The sequence below is a fragment of the Amblyomma mixtum genome, chromosome 3 (genome assembly GCF_055824585.1).
Source record: "Amblyomma mixtum isolate Tamu chromosome 3, ASM5582458v1, whole genome shotgun sequence".
NCBI classification, from domain to species: Eukaryota; Metazoa; Arthropoda; class Arachnida; order Ixodida; family Ixodidae; genus Amblyomma; species Amblyomma mixtum.
Window position 1 is genome coordinate 27,404,717 of NC_143014.1, and position 26,438 is coordinate 27,431,154.

General features: G+C 49.0%; 1 protein-coding gene across 1 annotated transcript in view; it reads right to left on the reverse strand.

Moving 5' to 3' along the window:
- Positions 1-15,134: 15,134 nt before the first annotated feature.
- Positions 15,135-26,438, reverse strand: part of LOC149349495 (TATA-box-binding protein-like) — a 37,457-nt gene continuing 26,153 nt past the window's right edge. The window contains exons 5-8 of the mRNA XM_089575460.1: positions 18,942-19,005; positions 17,853-17,956; positions 16,660-16,754; positions 15,135-15,259 (exon numbers count right to left, since the gene is read on the reverse strand). Coding sequence (XP_089431586.1) covers positions 15,183-15,259; positions 16,660-16,754; positions 17,853-17,956; positions 18,942-19,005 — 340 coding nt within the window. The 3' untranslated portion in view covers positions 15,135-15,182. The remainder of the gene's footprint in view (positions 15,260-16,659; positions 16,755-17,852; positions 17,957-18,941; positions 19,006-26,438) is intronic.

The following is a 26,438-nucleotide window of genomic DNA, read 5'->3' on the forward strand; positions in this document are numbered from 1 at the left end:
CTCGTAATATCATGGGCTGCACAGCGCAGCAGAGATGAAATCAAGACGCACATGAATTAACGTACGGAGGAAAAACGCTTGCTTGCGTACCCTACGTATGCGTGCACGTGCTAAGATTGCCGCGCAAAGTGTTCCGTTTCTCGTACGGTCAGTGGATGGCCCTTATCTGTTCCCTGGAGAAAGTCACGGGGTGCACTGAATTGTCTTCTGACAATGGGTTTTGGGGAATTACACCTATGTTAAACAGCATAACAGAGCGTGACACACTGAAAATACACTCTAAGGCAGAGCACGCTCCCCTCGTAACAAGCCGGCGAGGGCTGCCAAGTGAAAGGCGCAGCAGCGCCGCCGCGCGGCGGCCCGAGATTTCGGCGCCGCCTGCTTCACGCGCTCCGCTGGCGCGGAGCTTCACTCGCCCCACTACTCCTAATTCTAGTACACTATATACGTACGTAGAACCTTCCCGTGCGTAGACGTGAGCTGTCTACGTAGCATACGCTCGTGTCGCTTCGTACAGTTTTAGCTACACGTACGGGACGCAAGCTGTGTAGATCTACCATAGAACCTAAAAAATGCGCTAGCATGTTGTGCCGCGCCATCTAGTACAGATAAAGAAAACTAGTTTTGTTTAGTCGAGCTGCTTGGAGCGGAGCCAGGCCAAGCTACAGTGCGGGCGGTAAATACATTCCCCCTTTCTTCTGACAAAAATTGAGCGATTTCATTCCACCGAACTGTATGTTGCATGTTACCTTCAAAGGGATTGCATTCCTTCACGTCCCGCAGCATATTTAAATCATCATCGCTTTTCGAGAAGCGAAGGCGAGCTGGTTTCCCACTCATATCGACGACGTGTGCGTATGGAGCCAAAACGTGCACCGTTTTGCTTTTCCCGCTGACTGTGCAAAGTGTCTCGAGATATCCCGCGAGGTTTTGAGCTTCGCGTGGTCTCGCGAGACCAGCGCCTCCTCGTTGGCGAGACCGTCGGCACACTCGTTGCTATGACGACCACAAACGCTTCTCCGTCAGGCTTAGGAGCTGCGGAAAGGGATTTCTATCTGGAAAACAAAAGCTAATTCTCACCTAAAACTTCATGCGAGAGCAAGAATGGACTAACTGAAGGCAAATACAGCAGTTTACAGCACGATACCACGTCGAGGGATTAGCGACGAAGCTGTTATCGTTGTGAAGCGGGCGGGTAGGGCGCCGCCGTCTTGCCAACGCCACGTATGCAAGCAACGTGAAGACCCCAACGCAAAGATCCGAATCTCACGTACGTCCGTGAGACCCACGCAGACACTTAACGTTCTGCGCATGCGCACTGGTGACACGTAAGCGCTGTACTTACGTGAAGCTTCTAAGTACGTGAAACTAAAACTTTCTATTATATGGACGGAACTCTAGCTGCAGTAAATATTCCGTCTGGACGGAACTGCAGCAGCAGCAGCAAATGTTCCGTCTGGACGGAACGCTAGACACTCCGTTTCTCCACTGCCGTGACGTCATCGTGTCACGTGGTGTGGCATCATCGTGTCACGTGATTTGGAGGCGCACAACCACAGCGACGGCGCGAGGTGGGCCCCCGTTTCTCCACTGTCGTGACGTCATCGTGTCACGTGGTGTGACGTCATGTATCACGTGATTTGGAGGTGCATGACCACGGTGAAGGGCTGAAGTGGTAACTAAAGTAGTATGCTTCGCATAAAACTCTACCTTCATCATAAATATGGCCAACTACGTAGAACAAACAGCTAGGCTCATCAAGAGAATCACCAGCAAGAACAAAGGACTAAAAGAAAAGGAAGCGATAAAGTTCGTACAAGCCTTCGTGCTCAGCCGCATATGCTACGCACACCCATATCTTAGAATCACGCCGAAGGAAAGAAATAAGACAGACTAGGCGAATGGCGCAGTTGATAGGGCAGGCAACACGACTCTCCAAAACTGCAGCAGGCGGAAAAATCCTGAAAGTGTCAACGTAAAATGCAGGCAAAAGTCACCTCAATTCATAGATCTCGATGGAGAAATAAAGGGAGGTGTCATCATGCCGCCCCTCCCAAAAAAACATGCACACCTCGCACAACAGCAGCAGAAGGAAAGCTCCCGCTAGGCAAATCTACACAATAAACTTAAAGACGACAAGTCAGTGCTGTATGTCGACGCTGCCAAATGAAGGCACAAAGAGGCATGTTGTAGATATATAGTTGACCACAAAGGAGAACGCATAGCAGCTACAACCTTACCGGCGAAAATTCCTAAAGAGCAGAAGAAGCAGCAATAGCACACGTCATTTCCATAAAGTTTCAGGGCGAAAGATCATAATAAGCGACTCAAAACTGCGATAAATGCGGGGGACAGAGTCACCCCCTGCAAAACTGCAAAACTGCGGGGGTATGAGTCACCCCCCATCCCCCCCCCCCCCCCCCCCCCGCCGCAAAACTAATTATCAAATACCTCTGACCAGCTCGGATCGAACTCATATGGACCTCCGCGCGCTCAGGTCTCTCAGGAAACGAACAAGTCAAGAAAGTAGCCCGTCGACTAACTATCCGGGCAGGACCAGGCGCGTTCCCAAACCAAGGGGCCATATCAACAAGGGACCATCTGCTCACTTTTATTGAAATCAGGACTTTCTATCAAACGAGCAGAAGGGAATACCGTAGCTCCTCCAGCCCCACACTCACGCAAGAGCAAGCAACCGCTCTCAGGCAGCTCCAAGCACACACATTCCCAAGCCCAGCAGGACTAGCTGAAATTCATACTCTGCAGAATTCAAAAGCTGCAAAACCTCAACCACAATATGTGGGCCTGCAGTAAGAATTATTTAAGCCAAATAACCACTGACGAGCAGTGGGAGACCACACTTCGCAGCTCGGACCTGTGTCAACAAAAGTTGCTCCCAGACAGAGCTGACCAGGTCGCGGAGATCAAAGAGACCAAGGACACCAAGCGACAGTAGCCCACCTGCGCCAGAAGGGAGCCTTCCTATTCAAAGGCTCAAATACAGTTTGTTCTCTCTCTCTCTCTCTCTCTCTCTCTCGCTTTGTACTCTTAAGGGTAGCTTAAGCGTCGTCCAAGTTTTCTGCCTGAATATATTCCAAAATCGAACTGAGCTCAAATTTCGCATTTAGGAGCACCTTAATCGTAGGTCGATTTTTTTTTTACATTTAACATCATACGCCATTTTTTGCGCCATGTGCCGATGTTAATATCGATCTGTAACGCGGATATGTCATTATCAGATGTTATTTCGCGAAAAAGAATGCACTCATCAGCAAATTATTGAATGGATGCCGAAACACAGTCGGGCACGTCATTCTTATATATTAGAAAAAGTAAAGGCCCAACGACAGTGCCTTGAGTAGCACCGGAGCTAGCAGTATGGAAGGGAGAGTTAACATCGCTGGCATCGATGACAAATTGTTTACGAAAAGTTGAAAAGAACTCCAGGCATTTTAGTGCATCAGTATAAGTTCTGTTATGCGTGATTTTAGTAGCGGTGATAGTGACTTTATTGAAGGCGCAGCCGCGTTGGCTCAGGTAACAGACGAGGTCCTGTGGCTGACTGCGGCAGCGCAGAGAATTCTCTCCCAAACATTTTTCTCCCCTTTGTGATTTCGCTACTCCTTCAAAAAGCGTAGATCGGAATTATAATGAGGTTATTATTTCTTTTTTTGCTCCTCTTCGTGGGCCAGCTCTCGTTACGACGCACCGCCATCGCCCTGGAGAGATCACCAGGCAGCCAAGCCAACGGTGCCGTGGAAGAGAGGCTTACACTTGGTGCACTTAGTAGTACACTCCAGGAGGACGAAACACGGGCGGAGCAAACCGCAAAACAGAGGACAGGATTCTTGGTGGCCAGCCTCCGTTGGGAGACGACAGGCGAAAGGCGTGTCCACTTGTCCAGCGGACTCGCAGATCCCGAGGGAGGCAGCGCCAAATGCCTGCTAGGGACGAGAAGGAACACAACGGGGGGTGGCGCTGGCCGAACGAAGTGAACGGATTGACAGGCGGCGGCGGTGACGTTGGGAAAGAGGCCAACAGAGTTGGAAAGCAACAGGCAAGCGAGTGCAGAGCCAGAAGGCCTGGTGCCGAATCGAGAAACTTTTATTTCACTTGCAGATAAGGCGACAGACAGATTGAGCAAGCATTTTTGTGAACATTGGTGAATTATATTTCTTTCGCGTAATTTGCGTCCCTCATAGCCTGAGTCACTTTGGGACGTTAAACCTCATCAACCAACCTTTTGCGTAATTCATTCTTAGAGCTATTCCTTAATTTAGTAACGCTGCCACAGATTCAGTTACGCTATTAAGTGCTTCGCTTCGTATTCTGTTCATCGTACGTCGTTCACTGCGTACCATGTTTCTTTTCTCTGCAATCAAGTTTCTTCACATTGTTTTAGGCGACCGTGCTTCGTATTGGGAACAGCTTTGTTTCTCCTGTATGATCTTTTAGGAATGTATCGATGTAACGGCTCAAGAGAAAACGAGACTGGGGGCAGAGGTAACGAGTCATTAAATAAAACTGACAAAATTCAGAAGCCGGGATTGCGACATGGAGCAGCTCTGAGTTGCGAAGATGCAACGTAAGTTTAACATGCTCCACATTTACTGACACTATACCTCGAACATCCTGAGATGCCGTATCATGTACTGCAGTCATCGTTAAACCGCCGTGATGGCTTTGGCCGCTCGGCCGCTCGGCCGCTAAGCCCAAGATTGAGGGGTCGAATCTCGGCCGCACTTCGATAGAACCCAGAAGCAAAAATATCACAGGACGGCGACGAGCTGTGACTCAAATGGTAGAGCTAGCTCACTTGTGACTGCGCAAGAACAGACGTTAGAGTTGATATGTTTTAGTTAATGCTCCAACGAGTAGGCCACCACAGCTTAGTGGTTAGGTTTGGTTTGGTTTATTGGGGTTTAACGTCCCAGAGCGACCGAGGCTATGAGAGACGCCGTAGTGAAGGGCTCCGGAAATTTCGACCACCTGGGGTTCTTTAACGTGCACTGACATCGCACAGCACACCGGCCTCTAGAATTTCGCCTTCAAGAAGTTCAGCCGCCGCGGCCGGGATCGAACCCGCGTTTCGGGTCAGCAGCCGAGCGCCGTAACCACTGAGCCACCGCGGCGGGGCACTTAGTGGTTACCGCATCTGCCTTGTACTATAGAGGTGCTGAGATGTGCGAGAGGTGCTGGTGAATGCTAGAAGATGCAATTTACACGTGGGTGCCCGACCTCTAACGCTGCTTGACGTCGTCGTGTTGTAGGGCGACCGCGTGCGTTAAAGAACCCCGGGTGGTGGAAATTAATCAGGAGCCTCTTCCCTATATACATACAGCGTTTCTCACAGCTCGCGTGCAGCTTCAGCCCTTCAAGCCCCACGTGCCACGCTGTCGTCGTCAATGCGTCTTGAGACATCGTCATTGTCAGATATGTTCTTGAGCTGTACAGTTTTCTCTTGAAGTATTTTTATCCACAAAAGAATTTAATGGCGATCAGCTGGATTGATGCGACGGAAAGGCGATAGCATTCTTTATTCACTCGCCAATCTCTTCCAGTTCTGACTCTCTTCCAATTATGATTATATTTCAGTTCTGGGTTAATTGCCTTTCCCTCTCGGTCTACTGCAGTAGTGATTCTATTCCAATTGCGACTATGAAACTACGCAAAATGTGTCACATTTTGTGCCGCAGGAATCAGTGCTCGGACCGCTATTGTTTACCATATATGTAAATGACGTTGCTTAGCATGTTTATGAAGGTATCGCTGTGAAATTGTTTGCCGATGGTTGTGTCATTTACTCTGTCATTGAAAATTTTCCCAGCCAGCATCACTGAATACAACTTTATGTAAGCTCGCGGACTGGTGTCAGCAAAGGACGATGAAAATTTACTTTTCAAAAACAGCATCAATGGCAACTGCAACAAAGAAACACCCCTTACAGCACATTAAATTCGTGAGAAATCCACAAATCAAGTCACTTCCAATAAATACCTAGGTGTAACAGTTACTTCCAATTTTAAACAAGATACGCATCTTAGTGATATATGCTCGAAATCATACAAGAAATTGTGCTACCTGCGCAATAAATTGAAAGGGTCTCCATCGAGCGTGAAAGTTGAAGCATATCGCACTATGATCCGACCAGTCCTAGAGTACGGTTTAAGATGTGGTGTCCGTACCATAACAAAAACATCGAGCAAGTGGAGCGCATCCGAAGGCATGCAGCCAGGTTCATTTCACCCTATTATCCACAAACGTTCATCTGTTACTAATATGCTGAGGCAGCATAAGTTGGAGCCGCTCCAGATGCGCAGTCATATCGCTAGGTTGAAATTTTTGTACTTGCTGTATACCAACAAAACAGGATTGCCACGTCAATCATGCATCTTTTCTGCACCTCAGCGATCCTCAAAACTGAACCACACAAAAGTTATGCGACCATATTACTCCAGGACTAAACAATTCCGAAATTCTCTTTTTCTTTGCACAGTCGAACCATGGAACCGCCTGCCTGCTTTGGTTGTGGAATGTGCTAATGTTAATACTTTTGAGCGTTCTTTGCAAACTAACCTTTTGTAACCCTCTCCTGCTTGGGCAGCACAGCTGCCGGCAGTGTTTGGAAAAAAAATAAAAAATAAAAACGTGCCCTCGCAGCTTCAACTCAATCATCGAAGGATCAATTAAAATGATGAACGACTCGGGTCTTCCCCCTAGAGGACCTTTGTGGTACTAATCAATAAACAAATCACCAAACAGCTGAGCACCCAACGTAGAAAGAAAGATTGTGCCTAAAATACCAACGTTGAAGCTTAGCAAAGCAAAAAACGAAAGGCTGCGTTCGATACAAGTCGGAGCATTGCGGGGATATATATAGCTTCGAAAAAACTCTAAGGCACGTGCCAAGTGCGACATTTCATGAAATGTGTTCATTCTTACAAAACCAGAGAACTGAAACCAAATGTTTTCCTCTCTTGCAAAAATGTTAGCCGGAATTTTTTTTTTGCATGTTTGAACATTTCAGTGACAGCTGCATTTGTTGCTGAATCAATATCATCATTAGCGCAACCTGCATAGACGCCATATATATATGTCATTACACTAATTGCTGCATCATTATTAATGTATGTATAACCCTTGCATTAGAAAGCTTCAAACTGGTATTGATTATCACTGAAAGTTTTTGCTGAAGATTGCTTCGGTACGTTGTGCGCATTAAGAACTTTCGCAACTAAAAATTTTTGATCATTACGCAAAGCACCAGCGCAGAAAGGTAATGGCTTCCAAAATTAAAACAGCAGCAAGCAGAACTGCGAGGCTATGGACGAAAGTAATAATCCAGAATTCTGAAATCTTTTTTTTTTTTTCAGACAGAGATAATCCGAAGTCGGCACTGAGGGCTTTGTTAGATTCAGAGGAACGGCAATTACTTCCATGCTGGCAGAAGAAAATTCGGTACAGCAGCAATCATTACTAAAGTAAGCCTCGTGGCTTATTTATATTTTTGAGATGAATAATTCACTCACTGCTTCTTCATACGCTGGCTGCTGCAAGGAGGCTATTTCTGAAGTTCGACATGTGGCCAAGGGAAGCTACTCCATGTCTGCACCTAGTCTAGGACCTTTTTGCGTGGTACGTTGGGCGCATCACGTGTCAAGGTGAGTACTTTAAACACCCGCTACAAAAACGAACGAAACCAAGTAAAGTTTGCATTCGCCGCACCCCTGATATGCCTTGCACATTTATCTCGCCAAGGTGGCACGAAACTGAGGAACAAAACTAGACAAATATGCACTTTTCGGAAAACGAAAATGTTGTTCAATTCATGAGAAACAAAAAAAAAACTACCATAAGCCGAAAAGATGAAACATGAGACAGCTATGAGCCCATGAGCCCATCTATGCACATGAGCCCATCTATGCAAGCTTTGACTTTTACTCCCGTGATGCGCCAAGTTTTCTGTACATGCACTTTAAAGTTTAAAAAAATATGGACTACCATTGATTTGTGGAGGCAGGAGCCAGTTGCGCACATATCGGAGTACAAAGGCGCTGCGCAAAAGGCAGTCGCCCAGTCGCCCAGAAGGCAAAAGGCAGTCGAACCAGACTGAGTACAGCAGCATTTCGCAGCAATAGCACATGGCTGAAAGTCGCTTACCCAGGCCCTCACGTGCTTTAGGCGTTCATGCACGCAAGCTGAGCCAAAGTACGTAATGCAGGCAGGCGTTCTGGAAGTGCATACGGACATACAGGCTGGGTTAGAAAAATTTTCTTCTTGGTGCGTTTACTCTTTTATTTGTGCATTGAGCAAGACAGTATTGTTTTCAGTACAAAATGACAAGTTTTGACGATGCTAGTAACTAAAGGTCGGAACCTGGTGATGTCTCAGGGCATATTTCCACAAAGCTTCGTAATATTTATTTATTCATGCTCAATGACGCCGACATGTGGCTTTATCACTTTGTATGTGATGCAAGACGTTACCAGATTTATCTCAATTGAGCGCTCCAAGATGGAGCCTATTGTACGCTGTTCCTGACAGTTGTGGTTACTTTGCTCGCCGTATAACGAAAGTTCGTTGTCAGCTTTAAACTGAGCACGGCCGAGAGCGCCGGCCTTCTGTTCGACGACCGCCGAGCGCGCTTGTTGCTACGCCGCCGCCGAGTCATTAAGTTCTTTGTGAATGCGAGTCAGCCCAAGAAAAGATTTTCGTTTGGAAGCCTTTTGGCCGTCTTCCTACTCGCCGGACTGCCGTTGCGACTACATGACATCTGGTGGAGGTGGATGTACTTGTCGACCTCACCCCCTGACACCCACCAAGGCATCCCGAGCCGCCCCGAAGCAGACACCGAGAAAGACAGCGAAACCATCCAACCTGAAAAGGAACTGCGAAGCAGCCGGCGTCTCCAAAAGCTGCCACCCGAACACGGACTACTACCTAACCACACGCGAGCGCAGAAGGGCTTCTCAGAGTGAACGTCAACCGTGGCTACAACACCGACGTCCGTTATTCTGCGCCAGCCTCGACTTTCGCCCACGTTCAACGGCTCATCAGGCGAAGATCCTGAAGAATGGCTCGATAAATTGGAACGTGTGCCCGTGTTCAACAATTTGGATGACGAGACGAAAGCAAGGTATGTTTTCTGCGCCCTGAAAGGCCCAGCCAGAATTTGGTTCGAAAGCCATGAAGGTTCTCTGGCGACGTGGGAGTCGTTCTGGCTAGAGTTCCTCAAGGCATTCACAGCCATCGTCAGGAAAGAAAGAGCGCAACTGCTTCTGCAGTCGCGCTTCCAGCACCCGAATGAGAAAGTGACCGCATACGTGAAGAAAGGAAGCGCCTTTTTAAACGCGCCGATCCTGACATCACGGAAGAGAAGAAGGTGGAGCTTTTGATGCGAGGTGCTAAAGAGGCACTTTCGCTGGTCTGATCAGCAATAACCGAAGGCCGTCGCTGAATTCACTAGCGAAACGGCCATCGTGAGAAAATCCTGGAAACGCACGAGCCCGCCATTTCCCTCGGCCGTTCCAAGTGGCCTCGACAGCCTCTTGGATTTGAAGACAACTTGCGCGATGTCATCCGCGGCATTATAGAGGAAGAGCTGCTTCGACTATTACCATCTTCCAATCAGCCTCAAGTTGCGACCCTTGAAGAAATCGTCCGCGAAGAAGTGCCGCATGCGCTTAGCCCCCCTTCATCGAAGGCTCCAGCGGAAGCTCAAGCCATGACCTACGCCTCTGTAGTACGCCGTTCTAAGCCCCAACGACACCTCCAAGACTTCGACGTGAACCAGCTGTTCCAGAACGCCCTCCATCTGCCCCTGCCCACCCAGCCTACGAGGGACGCTCAAGCCCCAGGAGATGCGACGCCCGGAGGACTTCCGACAACTGCCACTGTGCTTCTATTTCGGTGAGGCCGGCGATATTCTTCGTCACTATCCGTACTGACGTATCGGTCTTCGCTGTTTTGCCATTGACGCACCACGACCATGCTTCGGCCAACGCCCGCAAAGATTCGATGACTACCTGCGTCGAGAGAAGCATGTGCCGATCCACCTTTCGCATTAGCCATCGCCGGCAGCCTCACCCTTCGCGTAGCCACGCCGCAGCTACGCAGCCACGGCACGAGGAAGGTCCCCCAGCCTGCGTAGGGGAAACTAAAGACAGCATCCTTAGGAGGCGAGGTTGCTCACGAGCGAAACGCCGAAGTTCCTCCACCGACCACGCCGCATGAGGACGCCGCATGCAAACACGACCTCGACCGCGAAGCTATCCGACTTCGGAGCTACGCCGTCACCCAGAAAGGCAACGACGACACACCCCACCCATGATTCACATGCCACACGAAGGCCGACGACGCCGACGCCGACGACGACGTGCAACCCAAGAGCCAGAACATCTGACTTGGAAGTGGCTATCGATGGCCTCAGTTACCGCTCTAGTCGACACAGGAGCCAATTATTCAGTGATAAATGGAACGTTCTCCGCTTAGCTGAGGAAAATCATGACCGCTTGGGACAGTCCACAAATCCGCACCGCAGGAGGCCATATTATTGCACCATCGGAACGATGCACACGGTACAGGCGTAATCAAGTATGGACCTGATATATGTTGTTTACAATAGCGGTTTAATTCCTGAAAGAAACCGCTTAGTATTACGGCGCAGAAAAATACGATGCGAATGTGCTTTTCTTCGCACCTAGAAGGCTGTCTAGCATATGCGATGTCTCATCCAAGAAGCGAGAGCTATGTCAACGTTGTCTACGTACATCTTCCTCTTACATGCTTTAGCCTACATATTGGACAAAGGGAGAGGTGCGTAAATGACAGACTGCGCGAATGCAAGACGCCAGTGACCGAGGGCGGAAGAGGCCGCCTTCCAGAGCACGCTACGAGTCATAACTGCAAGCCTTCGCATACAGGGGCTACAGTTCTGGCACATGCCAAAACGAAGGCTCAGAGAGAAATAATCAAGCTTTTCACATCACTAAGTCCAGTTGCAAATGTGTGTAGACTTCTTCAGTTTTACTTCTGAACAAAGAATTAGCCTTCTCAAACAGACACGTGTGACTTTGGTGAGCAACTTGCTTGGATTACCTCGCGCGTTTTTACGGCTACGGTTTCACGCTGCTTTCGCCTCGTATGGTTTCAATATTCGACTCTGCTTTGCTACGATGGCTTTTACCCTGTTGACCAGCTGTTTGTGTAAATGTTTCTTTATTCTTTTTATTCTGACTTTTTGACACTATTCTTGCTACGACCAGATGTTATCATGATCCACTGTCACCCACTCACAACGCTTACTCCTTGTATCTATAGGAAGACTGCCGCTGTTTCGCTTTGAGTTATAAGAACTAGGCTTGGCGAATCTTGGCTTCGCATGATGCTTGGCGGTGGTGTTGATTTGAATCCCGCACGTGTATCATTTTTCTTTTTGCTCTCTTTTGTTTTTACATCCAGCCTTTTCGGCCTTTTGTGATGGCTCTCACTGTTATGAATTCTAGCTTCTTTCTAAGAAATAAAACTGTTGGAGTAGCACTCTGTACACGTCACATGTGTTCCTCGTTTGTGCTTGTCTTCTTCGTGCACGTATGTACAGCCTTTGTCAAAAGTTTAGAGCCCAGGGGGTTTGCTTCTGGGCTGCATTGCGTTGCTCGTAATGCGACCTCAGCGTCCCAAATCTTCTGAAGGTAAGAAGATTTTTGGTCCTGCTCCCTCCGATGCGTAGAACTTCCACAAGTGCTGCAGGAGCGCCACAATAGCGCTTAGAAACAAACCCCCTGGGCTCTAAACTTTTGACAAAGGCTGTACATACTTTTAAGACATAAAGGTTCTAACTCCCTAATTGTATTCATTCGTTTCTAGAATTTTAATGTCCGACAGTACAGTTATTGGTATAGTTATTGGATGTTCAGTGTCACTGCTTCCAGATGGGTTTAACGTCTTCAGCATTGACTCCTACCTGGTGCTTCTTGCTGGTACCTCGCTGCTGAAAGAAACACTGCTCGAGTTCTACAGAGTACAGCCGTGGCGAAGGAGGAGGCCGCGGAAACGGCAACACGGAGCACGGAGCACGAAACAAACTGGATCTCAGCTGTGTAGTGACAACGCATCGGGGCAGTCAATTATACTCTAAGTTAATTGACGTTTTGAGGATTGAAGTACAAAGCTGAGAGAACATAGCTGCGTACCAAGGTGTGAGCAAGAAGCATCACAAATCAATGCTGAAGACGCTAAAATTCAATAGGGAGCAAAAGCCTGAAGAGACTACCACAGGCCACATTCAGTGGAACAATCGCAGCGTGCCCTGGGTAGCGCATGTTTCCTATATACTCTCTCTCACTAAAGGAACCGTGCGCAGACAGGTGTGCGTTGAACCTGTGACTCACACAAAACTCGCGAACAAAGCGAGAATACTGCTCAACGCAAAAAGCTTAAATAAAAGCGAAGGGACTTCTCGCAACTTGTTCGCAGTAGAATGGAAGCGACGAGCGCTCGCGATCCAACCATCACCCGTCAGTTTGGATGGTCGACCAACGAAATTCTTGGCTTTATTTGCGCAGCGCCATTTTCGTCATCGGCGAAACAAAGATTAACCCCGTCGAGAGGAAGCACGAGCGGGCATTAGTTTTGATTTTCGCCGTCTTTCACGAGGGACTTAGATGCAGCGGTTTGCTAAGACAAACGTAACCGCTATATCTGTGCTCTGCGCTTGTTAAAGCAAGTGGACCGAGCCCACTTATAACGAATCAGACTGTCGCGCGGATCTTTGCATTCGAGGTTCGTAGTAAGTGGGCTTCCCATGCTACTTATCGTGGCATTTATTTCTAAAAAAAATTCCGTTATGTGATCCTGCTTATTCAAGCCAGGCCTTAGTATGGGCCATCTAAGCTCGCGTCCCATGGTCGCGTCCCCGTGGGGGACGCTAGGTCCATACTTTGGGATACGGGCCTAGTCAAGCTTTTTTCTGGCTTTTTGTCCGTGCTCCAAACACCACTGACAAGTTGATGAAAGGTTGTATTGAAAACTAATCACGGCACGGGATGCCCGGCCACCCACCAAACGCAACGGGCTCCGACCGCCGGAGACAGGAGAACCTAACACGGAGTCAGCAGCTACTTGGGGCTCCTCTACGACAGGGTTTGTTTCCAACCTGCCAGCTACTAACTGACGGGTGCTTTTCACGGTTTTTCAGACAACCAGAAGCCTGTAAGGTGTGATCCAGCCAGCAGAGGCTTAGATTGTCAGCCTATCGGCCCTCCGGCCCTTGGAACCATGACCTAACACCATGGGGACCCACCCGTGCTTCCAACCAACCAACCACGCACTTCTTATTTCCTCCCCTAGCCTGCTCCACACCTACAAAGGAGGAAGGCAGGGCTGGCCGGGCCACATACCAAGAACTGGGCTTAGGGTGAGATGACCGGGGCCTACTCCACCGGTACTCCACAACAGCGACGGTTTTTGCGTTCGGTCGTAATACAACCCCCCTCCTTGGCATCCTGCAACAACAACCTTTACGGCCCTGCAGTCGGCCTGAGACCGCTTGCCCGAGGCGTCGTTTAGAGCCCGGACCTGGTTTCTTTGGAACCAGAAACCGGCTCGTCGGCAGCCAGACGTGTACGCCCTCGCGTGCGGAGGGAGGTAGCATGTATTTGAAAACCTTTTAATCTTTGTACGTGTTTTCCGTGCCGGATTCCGTGGGTCCAACTTGAGTATAAACCAAGGCCTGCCTCCGCCCAGGCATCGGTTGTCACGGGAACAACTGGCCCTCACAATCGCCTGGGTGTCGCTGCCACTCCCATGGGTTCGCATCCCCAGAGGATGGGTCCCGGCCATACCCGTCTCCACCGACGGCGTTGCACCAGGACAGAGTCTAGTCCCGGAACTACACCAACCCGAAACTGGTGGCGGGGGGGGGGGGGGGGGGGGGGGACATGAGCAGGCCGCGCAGTCGGATAAGTCATCTTTGTTCGCCAAGAAGCAACGCGGTTTTGCAGCCTTAATTGCGGCTGCCTCATTGAATATTATTGTATTGTACTGTTACGGTTATTTTTCTCTGCTGCTGCTGTAATTTTTTTTTACCCTGAGCAGGTAACCAAAAAAAAGTTTTGTGGCCTACGGGTTGCGTGCTCGCCTCGCAATCTAAAAGTCCTGGGTTGAATTCCTCGCATCTTGGGAGCAAATCTGTTTTTCTTTGATACCACGTTGACGTCATCTGGGATTTTTGAGGCCATTGCGGCTGGTTAACGTCGAAGCCGGATTTCGTTGCCGATAAGCAATATAATGCTTTCGCATTAAAAACCAACGAATCAAAATCGTAAAATCTTTCAACACTCAAAGTGACGCAGAAGGGTTTTGTGAGTGGCTTAAAAAAAAAGGGGGGGGGGCACTAAGAGCAGGCGCTAAACAGCAAACCAATGTACACCCCTTCCTTTTTAGGAACGGCTTGTCACTTCAGGATGTAAAGGTGTTTCCCAGATATTCATGATGTAAACAGCGCGAACTACAAGGGACAAGAAAAGAAGGGACACAGGACGAGCGCTGTCCTGTGTCCCTTCTTTTCTTGTCCCTTGTAGTTCGCGCTGTTTACATCATGAATATCTACCAACTCGCCCAACTGAACGTGTTTCCCAGATGAAATTGTGGCAGTTGTAAAGCTTCTCTTATAAAGTAGAAGTTCCGCCTTCTGGACATGGAGTTTTCTCTAACAACCATGTTTCCTGGAGTTGTGACGCTCGCGATAATAAGCCCCTCTTAGCTTTTCGCTGCGCCCAATCAAAATCAGTAAAGCGAGGAATAGCTGCACTTCGCTTTACAAATGATTTAGTTCAGTGTTTGCGTTGGTGCTCGGTCAGCGATCTCTGAGGCTGTCGCATTAGAGCGCGTTCATTACCAAGGAGAGGCGTGTCCAGACGATGCGCACCCTGCAAAACGCAGTGGAGGAAAGTGATGTGAGGATCCGATGTGTTTATAGAAGTCACCATGCCTTTTGCCAGAGTCCTGCAGGCGGATTGTGAATCAGTGACCACTGTTATGGGCCCGTCCTGTTTCGGAATACTCGTGTTTGGACCACGTATAGTGGTGCTGTACAAAATTCCTTAACATGTCAGAAGATACAGCGACACCTCCAGTCTCTCTACGGGCGTTTATTCCGACACAGCTTGGCTGCGCAGGTCGTTTCACACCGACTGGTAGTTTTTCAAGATGGGGTAGATGTTGTCGAAAGCCTTGTAGATGTGCTCCCGGACCTTGGCTCCTGTGGGAGTGTCAAACCATTAAAGAGAATGAGTGAGAAATGGTGAGCAAACACCTCCTCAACACGGGAAATATTTCATGCACGTACAAAATTTACTTTTGCTAGCGCTCATGCTGTTCGTGTCTCACACTGTCTTTCGTCTTCTGCTGCGCTAGTCTTTTTCATGAGCTATGCACCAATGAGCCCAACAAGTGTCGCTAGTGGAAAATTTTCTCGTTTGTGAAATGCTATTCCCCACAAACGAATCTCTGCAGCTATCGTAGTAAAACAACAGGGTCAAGTTTGTTACCGGTTTCAAAACTGCTTCAAGTCGCATTTCAGGACAGCCAGCACCGCGTAGTGACGAACGGCTAATGAGCACAGTCGCAAAGGGCTGCACTGCTGACCACAGTGAATCTTAATGATGGTAATCCTTGTTAGAAAAAAAAGTGCTTGGACCAAGAAGTGATCCATGGGGGCAAGAAAACTGCCTATAAAGTAATAACGTTTTTATTTGAATTTGTGAAACTGCGCGTGATATTTTACCGTTAAATTGTAGTTGTTTTACGAGCAGTTTTGTAGCCTGAGTTTTCATGCATCAATTTTTTTACAGCGACAGCTACATCAGGTACGTCTTCCTCGTAGTAGTAGCGGCAGTGTACATGCAACAGAAAACGTCACCATTTCGGAATCAAGTGAACCTTTGAGCAGCGGCAATGACGAATGAGACCGACTGCCGTCTGTGGTAACGCGACCGAGAGAACCAAGCATGTGGTCTGGAGGGGCCCTTGCTTAGAGCTCCTATTGTTAGTTTTTTGCCTCTCATAAAATATTTCTCATCTCTCTCATTTCACTTGCATGCTGCGGCGCTGGACAGGGTTATTTGGAGGGACATGGGAGAGGCCGTTGCCTTGCAGTGGACGTAGTTAGGAGGCTGATGATGATGACATGCGGTCTTGTGCACATCATTTGAGCAAACTTATTTTTTAGCGGCTCGTTGTACAAGGGACAGCGGATAGCACGGCAAGAATTCGTTTAGGCATATGGTGAAAGCACAGGGCCAAGGGACAACACATTATGCGATGACAACGACGGTGCATGCTACTGTCCCCTCGTTCTCTTCGCTTTCTCTATTGCCTCTTTGCGATAGGTTCTCATCATGGGCACGTGTGCGCTTTAACGCTTCTTTCGTTTTCTTTCATTTCATAGCGTATTCTTTAATCATCTGCCGAGTTCATGTAGCAAAAAAATGACGGTGAAGAAAGGCATTAACGTCACGAGCAGCATCAAAGCAGGCCAGTTCATTACAATACAAACAGTTGCTTTGCGACGGCAACCGCCCACTCCCATTCATCACAGCCTTCACACGCTCGAGGGCGTTGTCGGCATACGTGCGGCGCCACAGGCAGCAGAATCCTCACCGGTGAGCACCACCTTTCCAGAGACGAAGACCAGCAGCAAGATACTGGGCTGCACCATCCGGTACACCAGACCCGGGAACAGCTCCGGCTCGTAGCTGAAACATTACCAGGGATGGTGAGAGCTCGACGCTTAACTACTGCTGAATCGCCTTGAGAGGGGCAATCAACACCACCGCATATTCGACACATTATTCCCCATTATGCAATGGTGAAGCTCTGAAAAATAACACGAGCCACTTCCAACGCACTCTGTGCTCTTGCTTTCGGCACCTCATCGGGGCTCTTTCGCGAGCCACTGTATTGTGTTACTGGGAGAAGTTGTGGTTGTTGCGGGCTACTGGAGAGATTAGCCTATAGCATTACACTGCCGGCAGCTGTTCCGCCGTGGCGGCACTTTAGATGAATGTCAAGAGACCGTTATCATTCGTGGCACATTTCTCGTGTCCTAAAGACGCTTTGATATTTCTCCAATAGCCGCATACTATCTTGTTTTTGTTTCTGCTCCAAACAAAATATCAATTTCCACGCTACCAACTACATTTCTCAAAGCAGAATCATATCGTGAGCTTCAGGGGATGCGGAAGGCATTCTGCATGTAAGGTCACTCAAATCTAACCCTTGTGGCGAAACATTAAATTTCAATGGTCGAACTACTACATAAGCAATTTTACTGCCGTTCTACTAATTGTTCTGACGGAGAGCCCCATCATCTGTACCATCCATCCCGCGTGCTCGGGGCACGCGTGAAAACGTCGCCAAGTTTATGCTGCAGTGTTTACGAGCGGCACGTTGCGTAATCGTATATTTTCGATAGCACTACCGATGGTTCTTAGAGCGGTGGCTCTACTACGTGCAAAAGTCGATCTCCGTGCCGGTCCGATCCTTGACCTTGACTGACCTAGATAAGCCGCTCAGCAACAGCTTTAAGCTAAACGTCAGTTGTCTAACCATAACTGATCATGCCTGACACGATGACGACCTCCAAATTTCGCCTGGGCCACCCCCGAAATCTGACCTTGGCCGATTTGTACCAAAATCGATGTCCAACCATGACTGACCGTGCCCAACACGATGGCACCTCCAAATTTTGCCCGGGTCATTTCGAAGATGTTTTATCATCGATAGTTCGACAGTGACTCAACTATCGACAGTTTTGCAACACTGCAACCAACGCCTTTCGGGGGTATACGCACCACGAAAATTGCGAGTGGTTGAGAGCCAGGCTCTCGAGCTTGATGCAGAATCCAACGTCGCAACTGGCCACAATGTTCTGCACCTTGAAGTCGGTAAACCTTGCCTGCGAAAGAGTTGCGGGAGGACGTTTGTTTCGTTTGAGCAGCACGCGAATAGTAAGCAGACTAGCCGCAGACGGCCTCGACACGAACCGCTGTTACAAGCAAGGAGGCCGCGCGCGTTGCCCATATTTGCGCCCAATAGGCTGCAGTGCTGCCCTCCCTCGTCGGCACTATGCACCACAAGTAAGCCAGGCCACCGAGTTCCTCTCCAGACCGGCCGTAAAATTAGCTGAAAATTTCGCGCCCGAAAATCGTCACGCCCAGGGCAGAGATCCTGCATACCTATGTTATCTGATACGGAAGTTGCAAAATTGAGCAGTAAAAAAGCTGAAAAGAAGCACGAATGACGATGACATACCTTTGGTGCCTCAACTACTTTTGGTGCCCGTAAAGTTTTCGGAAAAAGTGTAGCCTGCTTTCTTAGCGTGTATTATTGTTCCTCGTCTGCATTTGTTACTTCCTTTCACTAGCTGAAATGAAATTGGTGCAGAAATAAACAGCTTTGCATGCGGTGATGTAATGTGCCTCAGATGCCTAATCGTTGACATAACATACTCGGGACATAACATAAGTTATGTCCCGAGCAAAAAAGAAGATGCATTAGCTGAATATATAATGCATTAGCTGAATATATACCAAAGATGAAAAATGTTGGCACAGTTGCACATGCGCCGTATTAATTTCTACATGGGCTGATTGGTTGGTAGACGAGGCAATAACATTACCTGTCTTTTTATCTCCGGCGTGAAAGAAAAACAGTCTGGTCGCAGGATAATGTGATCACGTGACCAGCTATTAACTTTTTGTCTTGAAGGGGTCTCCCTAGCGTATCGGAAGCTTTTATGAACGCTGCACTAACTGCCACCTTGCAGAACACTATGGAAGCACGTGTAGCTTCACATAGCTGGCCACTATCCGAACAAATGCAAATTCTTTTCAAACCGCCCAGTTTACTCAGCAGCACAGCATTCAAAGAGCACAGCTTACGTTGTATCCCAACTTCTGCGTGATTCGCGCAAACTTTCTTGCTGCAATCCTGGCCTGAAGTTCGCTGTAAAAATGAAAACAAATTTAACATATTGTGCGAATTCTGATATGTCCGCGTAAGAAACAACTTCACGCCGTCACGCGGCACAAAACTATGGCCGATATATAATTAGTCAAGCTCTAACTCCAGATTCCTTCAATCGAAGGTAGCGACCACTGCAGCGAGCGCCACCTAGAGCGACCCTGCGCGCCCGGAACAGACGACGGCCACGGTGACTGCGGCAACATAGTATGTTAAGTCATACAAGTTGCTGACGCGTATTCATGGCAAACGGTGTCAAAAGGAAGAAAGAAAAGCTGAAGAACAATTTCTGATTTTTTTAATAAAAACAAAACAAGATCACGGAGGACAGGACGAGAGTGCGTCTCCGGATTGTTTATGGCAAAAAGTAATCATTATTCCTTACTGATTAAACTAGCAATTCAAGCACAGCGCTCGTCTGCTGGCATTTCAAAGAAGTCGACTCCTTTGGCGGTCGTCAACGGAGAGCAGGGAGCGGTAGTCGAAGACGCGGAAATTTCGTTTCGTAGTGCAAGCCTCGACACTGACACAGATTAATTACGCTTGCTATGTGGGGAAAATGTGCTTCTTACTAGGAGTTGCATATATGGCTTAACTTCTCTTTTTCTTTTTGGCAGGTAATCCTCAGAATATTGATCGATTAGTCTTGAGTCAAGTGGCTCTACAACATAGAGCCAAAAAGGGTCAGTTCATGAAGCACGCAATGCTCACAGACCCATAATAGGCAGGATAGAGCGAGAGCAGCACTCCAAGTTTACGGATAACTATCGCATGTGATGTGCGCACATCTACCAGCACTAAAAGCCTATGGAAACATAACTGGTAACTCGTGCCTTTCCTGCCAGTACTTCTCTGTTGTGTGCCGCACTCATTACGTTGGCAGTGAAAAAGGAAGCTCTTGGTTCCCGTAGTTTTGCGAACAGTTCGAACAATCTGTAACGAGCAGTTGAAAAGCAGGCAGTTTATTGCGGTTCCGAACAGCAATAGTTATTATGTGTGAAAAGATTTGAAAGTGCTCATTATGAGGACGAATTCTGCTCTGAAAAATGACTTACAGATGGGACGACACTTGCTGTGCGCACTAAGCATGGGTCACCGGTGATACCTCGCGCTACTTCAAAGCTGCGAACGCGCTTTGAGACTTGTTACATAGCTCAAAAAGACAACTTTCAGTTCTGAAGTATTTAGTAACGAATCGATTAATTTTGATGTGGGACTGAAGTCCGCGGCGCTCAGCTTTTCTTCGAAAGCATGCCTGACTCCCTGACAGCCGGGCCGTCTGTCTGTAAGTGACCTCGATCTCGCGATTTTTTCCTCCACACTATTATCTTTTTTTAAACGCTATTAGTAACAGTGGGCTTCATGATGGCATCAGCTAGTCAGGTTTGTTTTTACGATGGAGACCTCGATAAACCAGAGACCGGAAATAATTGTTTTCTGACCGGTGCCAATTTACTAATTTTGTGCCATCTGTAAGATGTAATGTATAGTGATATTCGCAGTATTATGGCCGTTATTTGTCATAAGTCTACATTATTGGCCAAGCTTTGCTCCAGCCATCTTCAGAAGGATGCTCATCCTGAGCCAGCAACTCTGAGCCTAAGCCGTTGACACTCAAAGAAGGTCGCAGGTGCAGATATATCCAACACTCTTAGACAAAAATTTCGAATATTGGAAAATTGTAAGGTACTGTTATGGAAATATGTAAGGTAATGGTCATTCTTGCGATGTGTAGCAAAAGCTTTTTAACTTTTTCCCCCGCTCGCATGGAGGCGAACATAAAAAACCAATGGGAAATGCTCCTGACGATAGCAAAAACGTTAGCCGCAAAAAAGTTCGGCAGAAACTCTTCATACTGCTTCCGCGTGAGAAGGCGAAAGCCCGCCTACTCACTTCGTGAACGCAGTTGTTCACTGTCCGTAGCCCACAATCACACACAACCAGTAGCTGTGACTTTGCGCCGGGGAACTGACGTGGCAGAGGGAATCGCGTTGCCACGCAGCCCATGGCTGTTCAAAGCCACCTCCGCGGCGCCACTGCACTCCTTTTACTGCGCAGGCTACGGCGGGATGTAACCCGATGCCACGCAGCTTGCAATTTTACCCCTAAGCCGTCGCCGCGTCGCCGCGCACACTTCGTGAACGCAGTCGCCGCCCTACCGCGGCCCCGTGTCAGGTTGCATTCGGATGCGCCGACCGTCTGCACGAGGACGCCACCGTTTATGGGTAAAATCGAGTGTCACCACACACAGTGCAGGCAGGGGCTTATTACTTTTATTTCTTTTTTGGTTTCTCCAACCTAATGCATGTTACCACACACAGACGAGTTTTCGCTCAATGGGGCAAGTAAGGCTTTCGCCTCAGAAATGCGAGCCTGTCGAAACAAGATCTGCGGGTATACTGACTGTTATAATAAAATCTTACAATATGTGAAAAAACTGCGTTCATAAACTCTTTCCCGCTTTTGTACAGAATTGTTGAGCGTGGGTGCGTCATTCGATGCATTGCTAAGAACATCTACCGTGATGATGCCAGCTTCTTTTCTGGTCTTCTCTTTCCCAGGCATTTTACAGCACAGGCATTTCCGGAATATTTTCTGTGAATGCCCACAATTAGCTGAAGATTACTATGCGCGGTTCGATGTGTTTCCGTGATGTCCTAAAAATCCTCGAATACTTAGCTTCTCGAAACGAATAAGCTGCATGCCGGTTCCGCAAGTGGCTTCGCTTTAAACACTTGGGCGTAGGAGTGAAATACCATCGGCGGCAGTGCGCGATTACGTTTCTCTTTCCTCACACATATGCACGGTAGTTATTTCGCATCGTGGTAAGGCGTTTTGAAAGCTCAAAGTTCGTCTAACTCTGCGCAACCACCTTTCATTGTTCTCTGCTTGTGCATCCCGTGTGGGATGCGAAATAACTTCTTCCCGTCCTCCATTGGGATGCGGCAGTCAGCAGCAGGCAGCGAAAAGGCATTCCAGCCCTTACACAATGGAAGGCCGGGAAGGCCTGAAAACATGCCATAAGCGGTTTAAATGCACATTCCCGGTTTTGAACGTAGGAAATCATCGAAAGAAGGAAGGGACAACTTGACAGAAGGATGGTCGCAACAATCGCCATTATGTGTTCGAAACGGGGTAAATGTATAATCATTCCTTCCGTTGGCATACTGCAAAACAAAATCGTTCTTTCCTCATGAAAACTAGTCTTTTTTCTCCTTTCATGCCCACCATGTGTAGGTCGTTCTCATTCATGTATTCTTGGGATTTTTTCCCCATTCATCAGCCTTTTCACTACCGCTTTGAGACTGTTTTCTGGTGTACACCCGCACTTGATCAACACAAGCCGCATTGCAGCTTCAAGAAATTGCAGTCGCTACTGCCGCCTTGCGTTGTCTCTGCCTCAGTCCTGTCCTCATCGCGGTAATTCGTTCCCGTTGTAATCTATTCGTTTTCCCAGGCACAAATTTCGTTCTATAGCTTTCCGAGCGAAGCGACGATGGCGGTGAGCGTATGCAAAGCAAAATATATTCATATATATGCACCCCTTATCGCGGCCAACTCCATTAAACAGAGACTGAGGACAACTCCAACCTGTGCTCTAATTAAACATCGACTCTACGGATCTTTCTGGGTTATGTTAACACTTGTCCGTCAGCAAAAGACGTATTTATTCTGAAGAAATTACACTTAAAAAACTTCCGGCCATTCTTATTGTCGTGTCCGGTCGCTGTGTTGAATGCAGCGAAAGACGCACACGGTACTTTAAGACTTCGTTTATTTAAAGCCGATGAGGGTGCGACCAGCGTCGACCGAGGCAGGAGCCGAACTGGCCGCCCGAAGAAAGCAGGGAGCGGAGAAGCGTCCACGAGAGGGAGTGGCTTCCCAAAACAGGAGGAGGATGCGGGGGCGCACCATGGGGGGGCATCTGGCGACAGCGTGCGACGAGGGGCAAGTGGTCGTTAGGAGGAGGATGCGGGGGCGCACACACACAAAAGCAATAAGGGGACACAACACTTCCTTCCCCCTTAGAAAGTTGCCTGGTATCGTGCAGGGGGTCGGCGCTCACGCGTGGAGGCGCGCTGGCTTTGTGCGCTCGGGGGAGAAACACTTGTAGGCTGGCTGTTGTTCGCTGTGTCTCCTAGGTCTGTCCTGGGCGAAGTCTCTTCTTCCGGGAAGAGGTGCCAGGCTATGTGGGAAGATGGTGCACGTGTTCTCTCCGCTGGCGGACAGCTCTCAGACGGCGTCGTAAATCTACGCAGCTGGTTGAGATGTCGGCGTGCTACTGTGCCATGTATGTTGACGAGCCAAGAGCGCAGGCCTATGCGTCTGACAATTGTAGCTTCCTCCCAGCGTGGCTTTTTCAGAAACTGTCGGGCGAGGACGCGCTGCCCCTCATTAAGCGTGCCGCAGCGCGGAATTGCTTTTTCTTCCCGGAACGTCTCTGCCTTTGGCTCGGGGAGGATGGCTGTGAGCTGGGTTCGCATTTCACGCTCGAACATCATTTTCGAGGGGGTCTCGCCTGTTGTGCTCTGAACCGTCGTGTACTGCTTGAAGAGAAAGCGCGCAAGGCGGCGCTGCAGCGACCCTGTCTGATCTCTTTCAAGGGCACGTTTTAGCTCGGCTACGTAGCGCTCGGCTTGTCCGTTTGTCGCTGGGTGGTAGGGGGCCGATGTAACTGATGAGATCCCGTTGTCGCGATAAAACGTGAGGATCTCCGCAGACACAAACGGTGTTCCGTTGTCCGACACTACCTTGCGCGGCAGGCCGAACGTTGCAAATAGTGATCGGAGGTTGTCAATGACTGCTGCCGAAGTCGTCTGTCCCATTTGCCTTATCTCAAGCCACTTTGTGTAGGCATCTACGACCACAAGGAAAGTGCAGCCCTCAATTGGTCCTGCAAAATCAATGTGCAGTGTGTGCCATGGTGTGTCTGGCTTTTCCCATTCTGGGACAGGAGCTTTCGGCGGGGCGCTCCGGCTGCTCTGGCAAGGCTTGCATTCTCGCACCACTGTTTCGATGTCGTTGTCAATGCCAGGCCACCACATGTAGCTTCTGGCACACTTTTTCATTGCAACGATGCCCCGATGTCCGGCGTGGATGAGAGACATAGCTTGTGCGCGTAGTTCTCTCGGCATCACAACTCGGGACCCAAATATGATGCAGCCGCGATGGGTGCTCAACTCTGTAGCTCGCCTGCGGTAAGCGTCGAAGTTGTCCCCTTTGAGTTTATGCACGTTGCCTTGTTGAACAGCTGTGTAAACTAGCCGGAGAGCTGCGCACTTCTGCGTAGATGCTGCAACTGTGCCTGCTGTAAGCGGAGGTTCTGGCAGTGCTTCGAACATCAGAACGTCTCCTGGTGGAAATGGTTCGTCAACAGTTGCGTCTAGTGGCAGACGGCTTAGCGCATCGGCGTTTTGATGTTTACTCCCATTGCGGTAGACCAGAGCGTAGTCGTACGCTGAGAGTTTGATGCACCAACGTGTCATTCGCGGAGACAAAGTTGGTGGCATAGGCCTTTGTGGTCCCAGAATGCCCAATAGCGGTCAGTGATCGGTTATAAAGGTCACCTTCCGGCCGGCAATGTACTGGTGAAAATGTGTCGCCGCGTAGACGATGGCTAGCCCTTCTTTGTCAAGTTGCGCGTAGTTGCGTTCTGCTTGCGACAACGTACGTGAGGCGAAGGCGATGGGAGCTTCCCTTCCTTGCTCGTCAGTTTGCGATAGAACCGCGCCGACTCCGTACGGTGATGCGTCGCAAGCCAAAAGCAGAGGCTTCCCTTCGTCGTAGTGGCGGAGGACTGTACATCTTCGAATCAGGTCTTTCAGGGCATCGAATGACCGCTGATGGCGTGGCGACCATGTCCATGTCACATCTTTCCGAAGGAGTTGGTATAAGTCGTTGGCCACGGTAGCTCTTTGTTCCAAGAACCGGTCGTAGAACGTCAAGAGTCCGAGAAAAGCCTGTAGCTCCTGCTTGTTTGTTGGAGCTCGTGCTTCTGTGATCGCTCGCACTTTGTCCTCGGTAGGGTGAATGCCTTCCGCATTAATTCGGTGTCCCAGAAATTGCACCTCTGGCACCGCAAAACAGCACTTCGATTTGCTTATGCACAAATTAGCGTTTGCTAGCCTTTCGAGAACGAGCTCTAGGCGCACTGCATGCTCTTCAGTGGAAGTGCCACTGATGATGACATCGTCAAGGTAGACACAAACTCCTGGGATGCCCTGAAGCACTGTCTCCATGAATTTTTGAAATATGGCCGGGGCTGCAGCTACGCCAAAAGGCAGTCGCTTGACTTTGTACAAGCCTTTCAGTGTGTTAATTGCCAATAATTCAGCAGTTGACTCGCTCACCTTCAGCTGCTGATACGCCTGGGTGAGGTCCAATGTGCTGAAGACTCTTGCGCCACGTAGTACACTGAATACTTCTTCTGGTGTCGGTAGCGGGTAAGAGGACGCTTTAGTCGCAAGATTGACGGTGCTCCGGTAGTCTCCGCAGAGGCGTATGGTTCCGTTCTTCTTGCGAACTACGACAAGTGGTGTGGCCCATTCTGAATGCTGCGTCGGCTCGATGACACCTTGCTGCTCCAGTTTGTCCAACTCTTTTTCAACTGAATCTCGGAGAGCAAACGGCACCGGCCTGGCCTTCAGAAATTTGGGTTGCGCGTTGTCCAACAACTCCAGTGTGACCGGGGGCCCTTCGTTTCCTGGAATCTCTTCCGAGAATACTCTTTCGTATTTCTCTTGCAGTTGCTCAACCATGTTCTGGCTCGGCGTCTGGTGTATGCCGCATATCATCACGCCTAGTGGAGAAAACCAGTTTCTCCCTAGAAGGCTTGATCCTGTGCCCTTCACAACAAGCAGAGGTAGCGTATGGGTCTGGCCGTTGTAGTTAACCTGCACGTTGGCAGAGCCCAATAGTGGCAGATTCTGTCCTGACCACGTTCGCAGGTGCGTGTCGTCTTGTTGCAGGGCGGGTGCGTCAGATGGCCATGAAGTTCGGAACGTGTCCTCACTGATCAGAGTACAGGCTGCGCCGGAGTCCACCTCGAACTTAATCAGCTGGTGATGTACGCTTACTTCTGTAAAAATCTTCGGTCGCGTGCCGAGATTCATGGTGTTCAGGTCGTACAACACAGATGGTGTTGCTGATGTTGTTCCATGGAGATCAGATAGCGGCGTATTCTCTGAGGCGTTGACGCTGTGATTAGGCTGGGAAGGTGACTTTATCTTGGCAAGTCTCCGTTTCGTAATGCATGCTCTTTCGATATGCCCTCGCTTGTGGCAAAAATTACACGTGGCTGACTGGAATCGACATCCCTGGGGGTTGTGTTGGTCGTCACACCGCCAGCAGCGTTGTGCCTTTTTGACCGATTTTACAACAACAGAAGGCTTGCGCACCTGGTTGCTTGTCTGGTG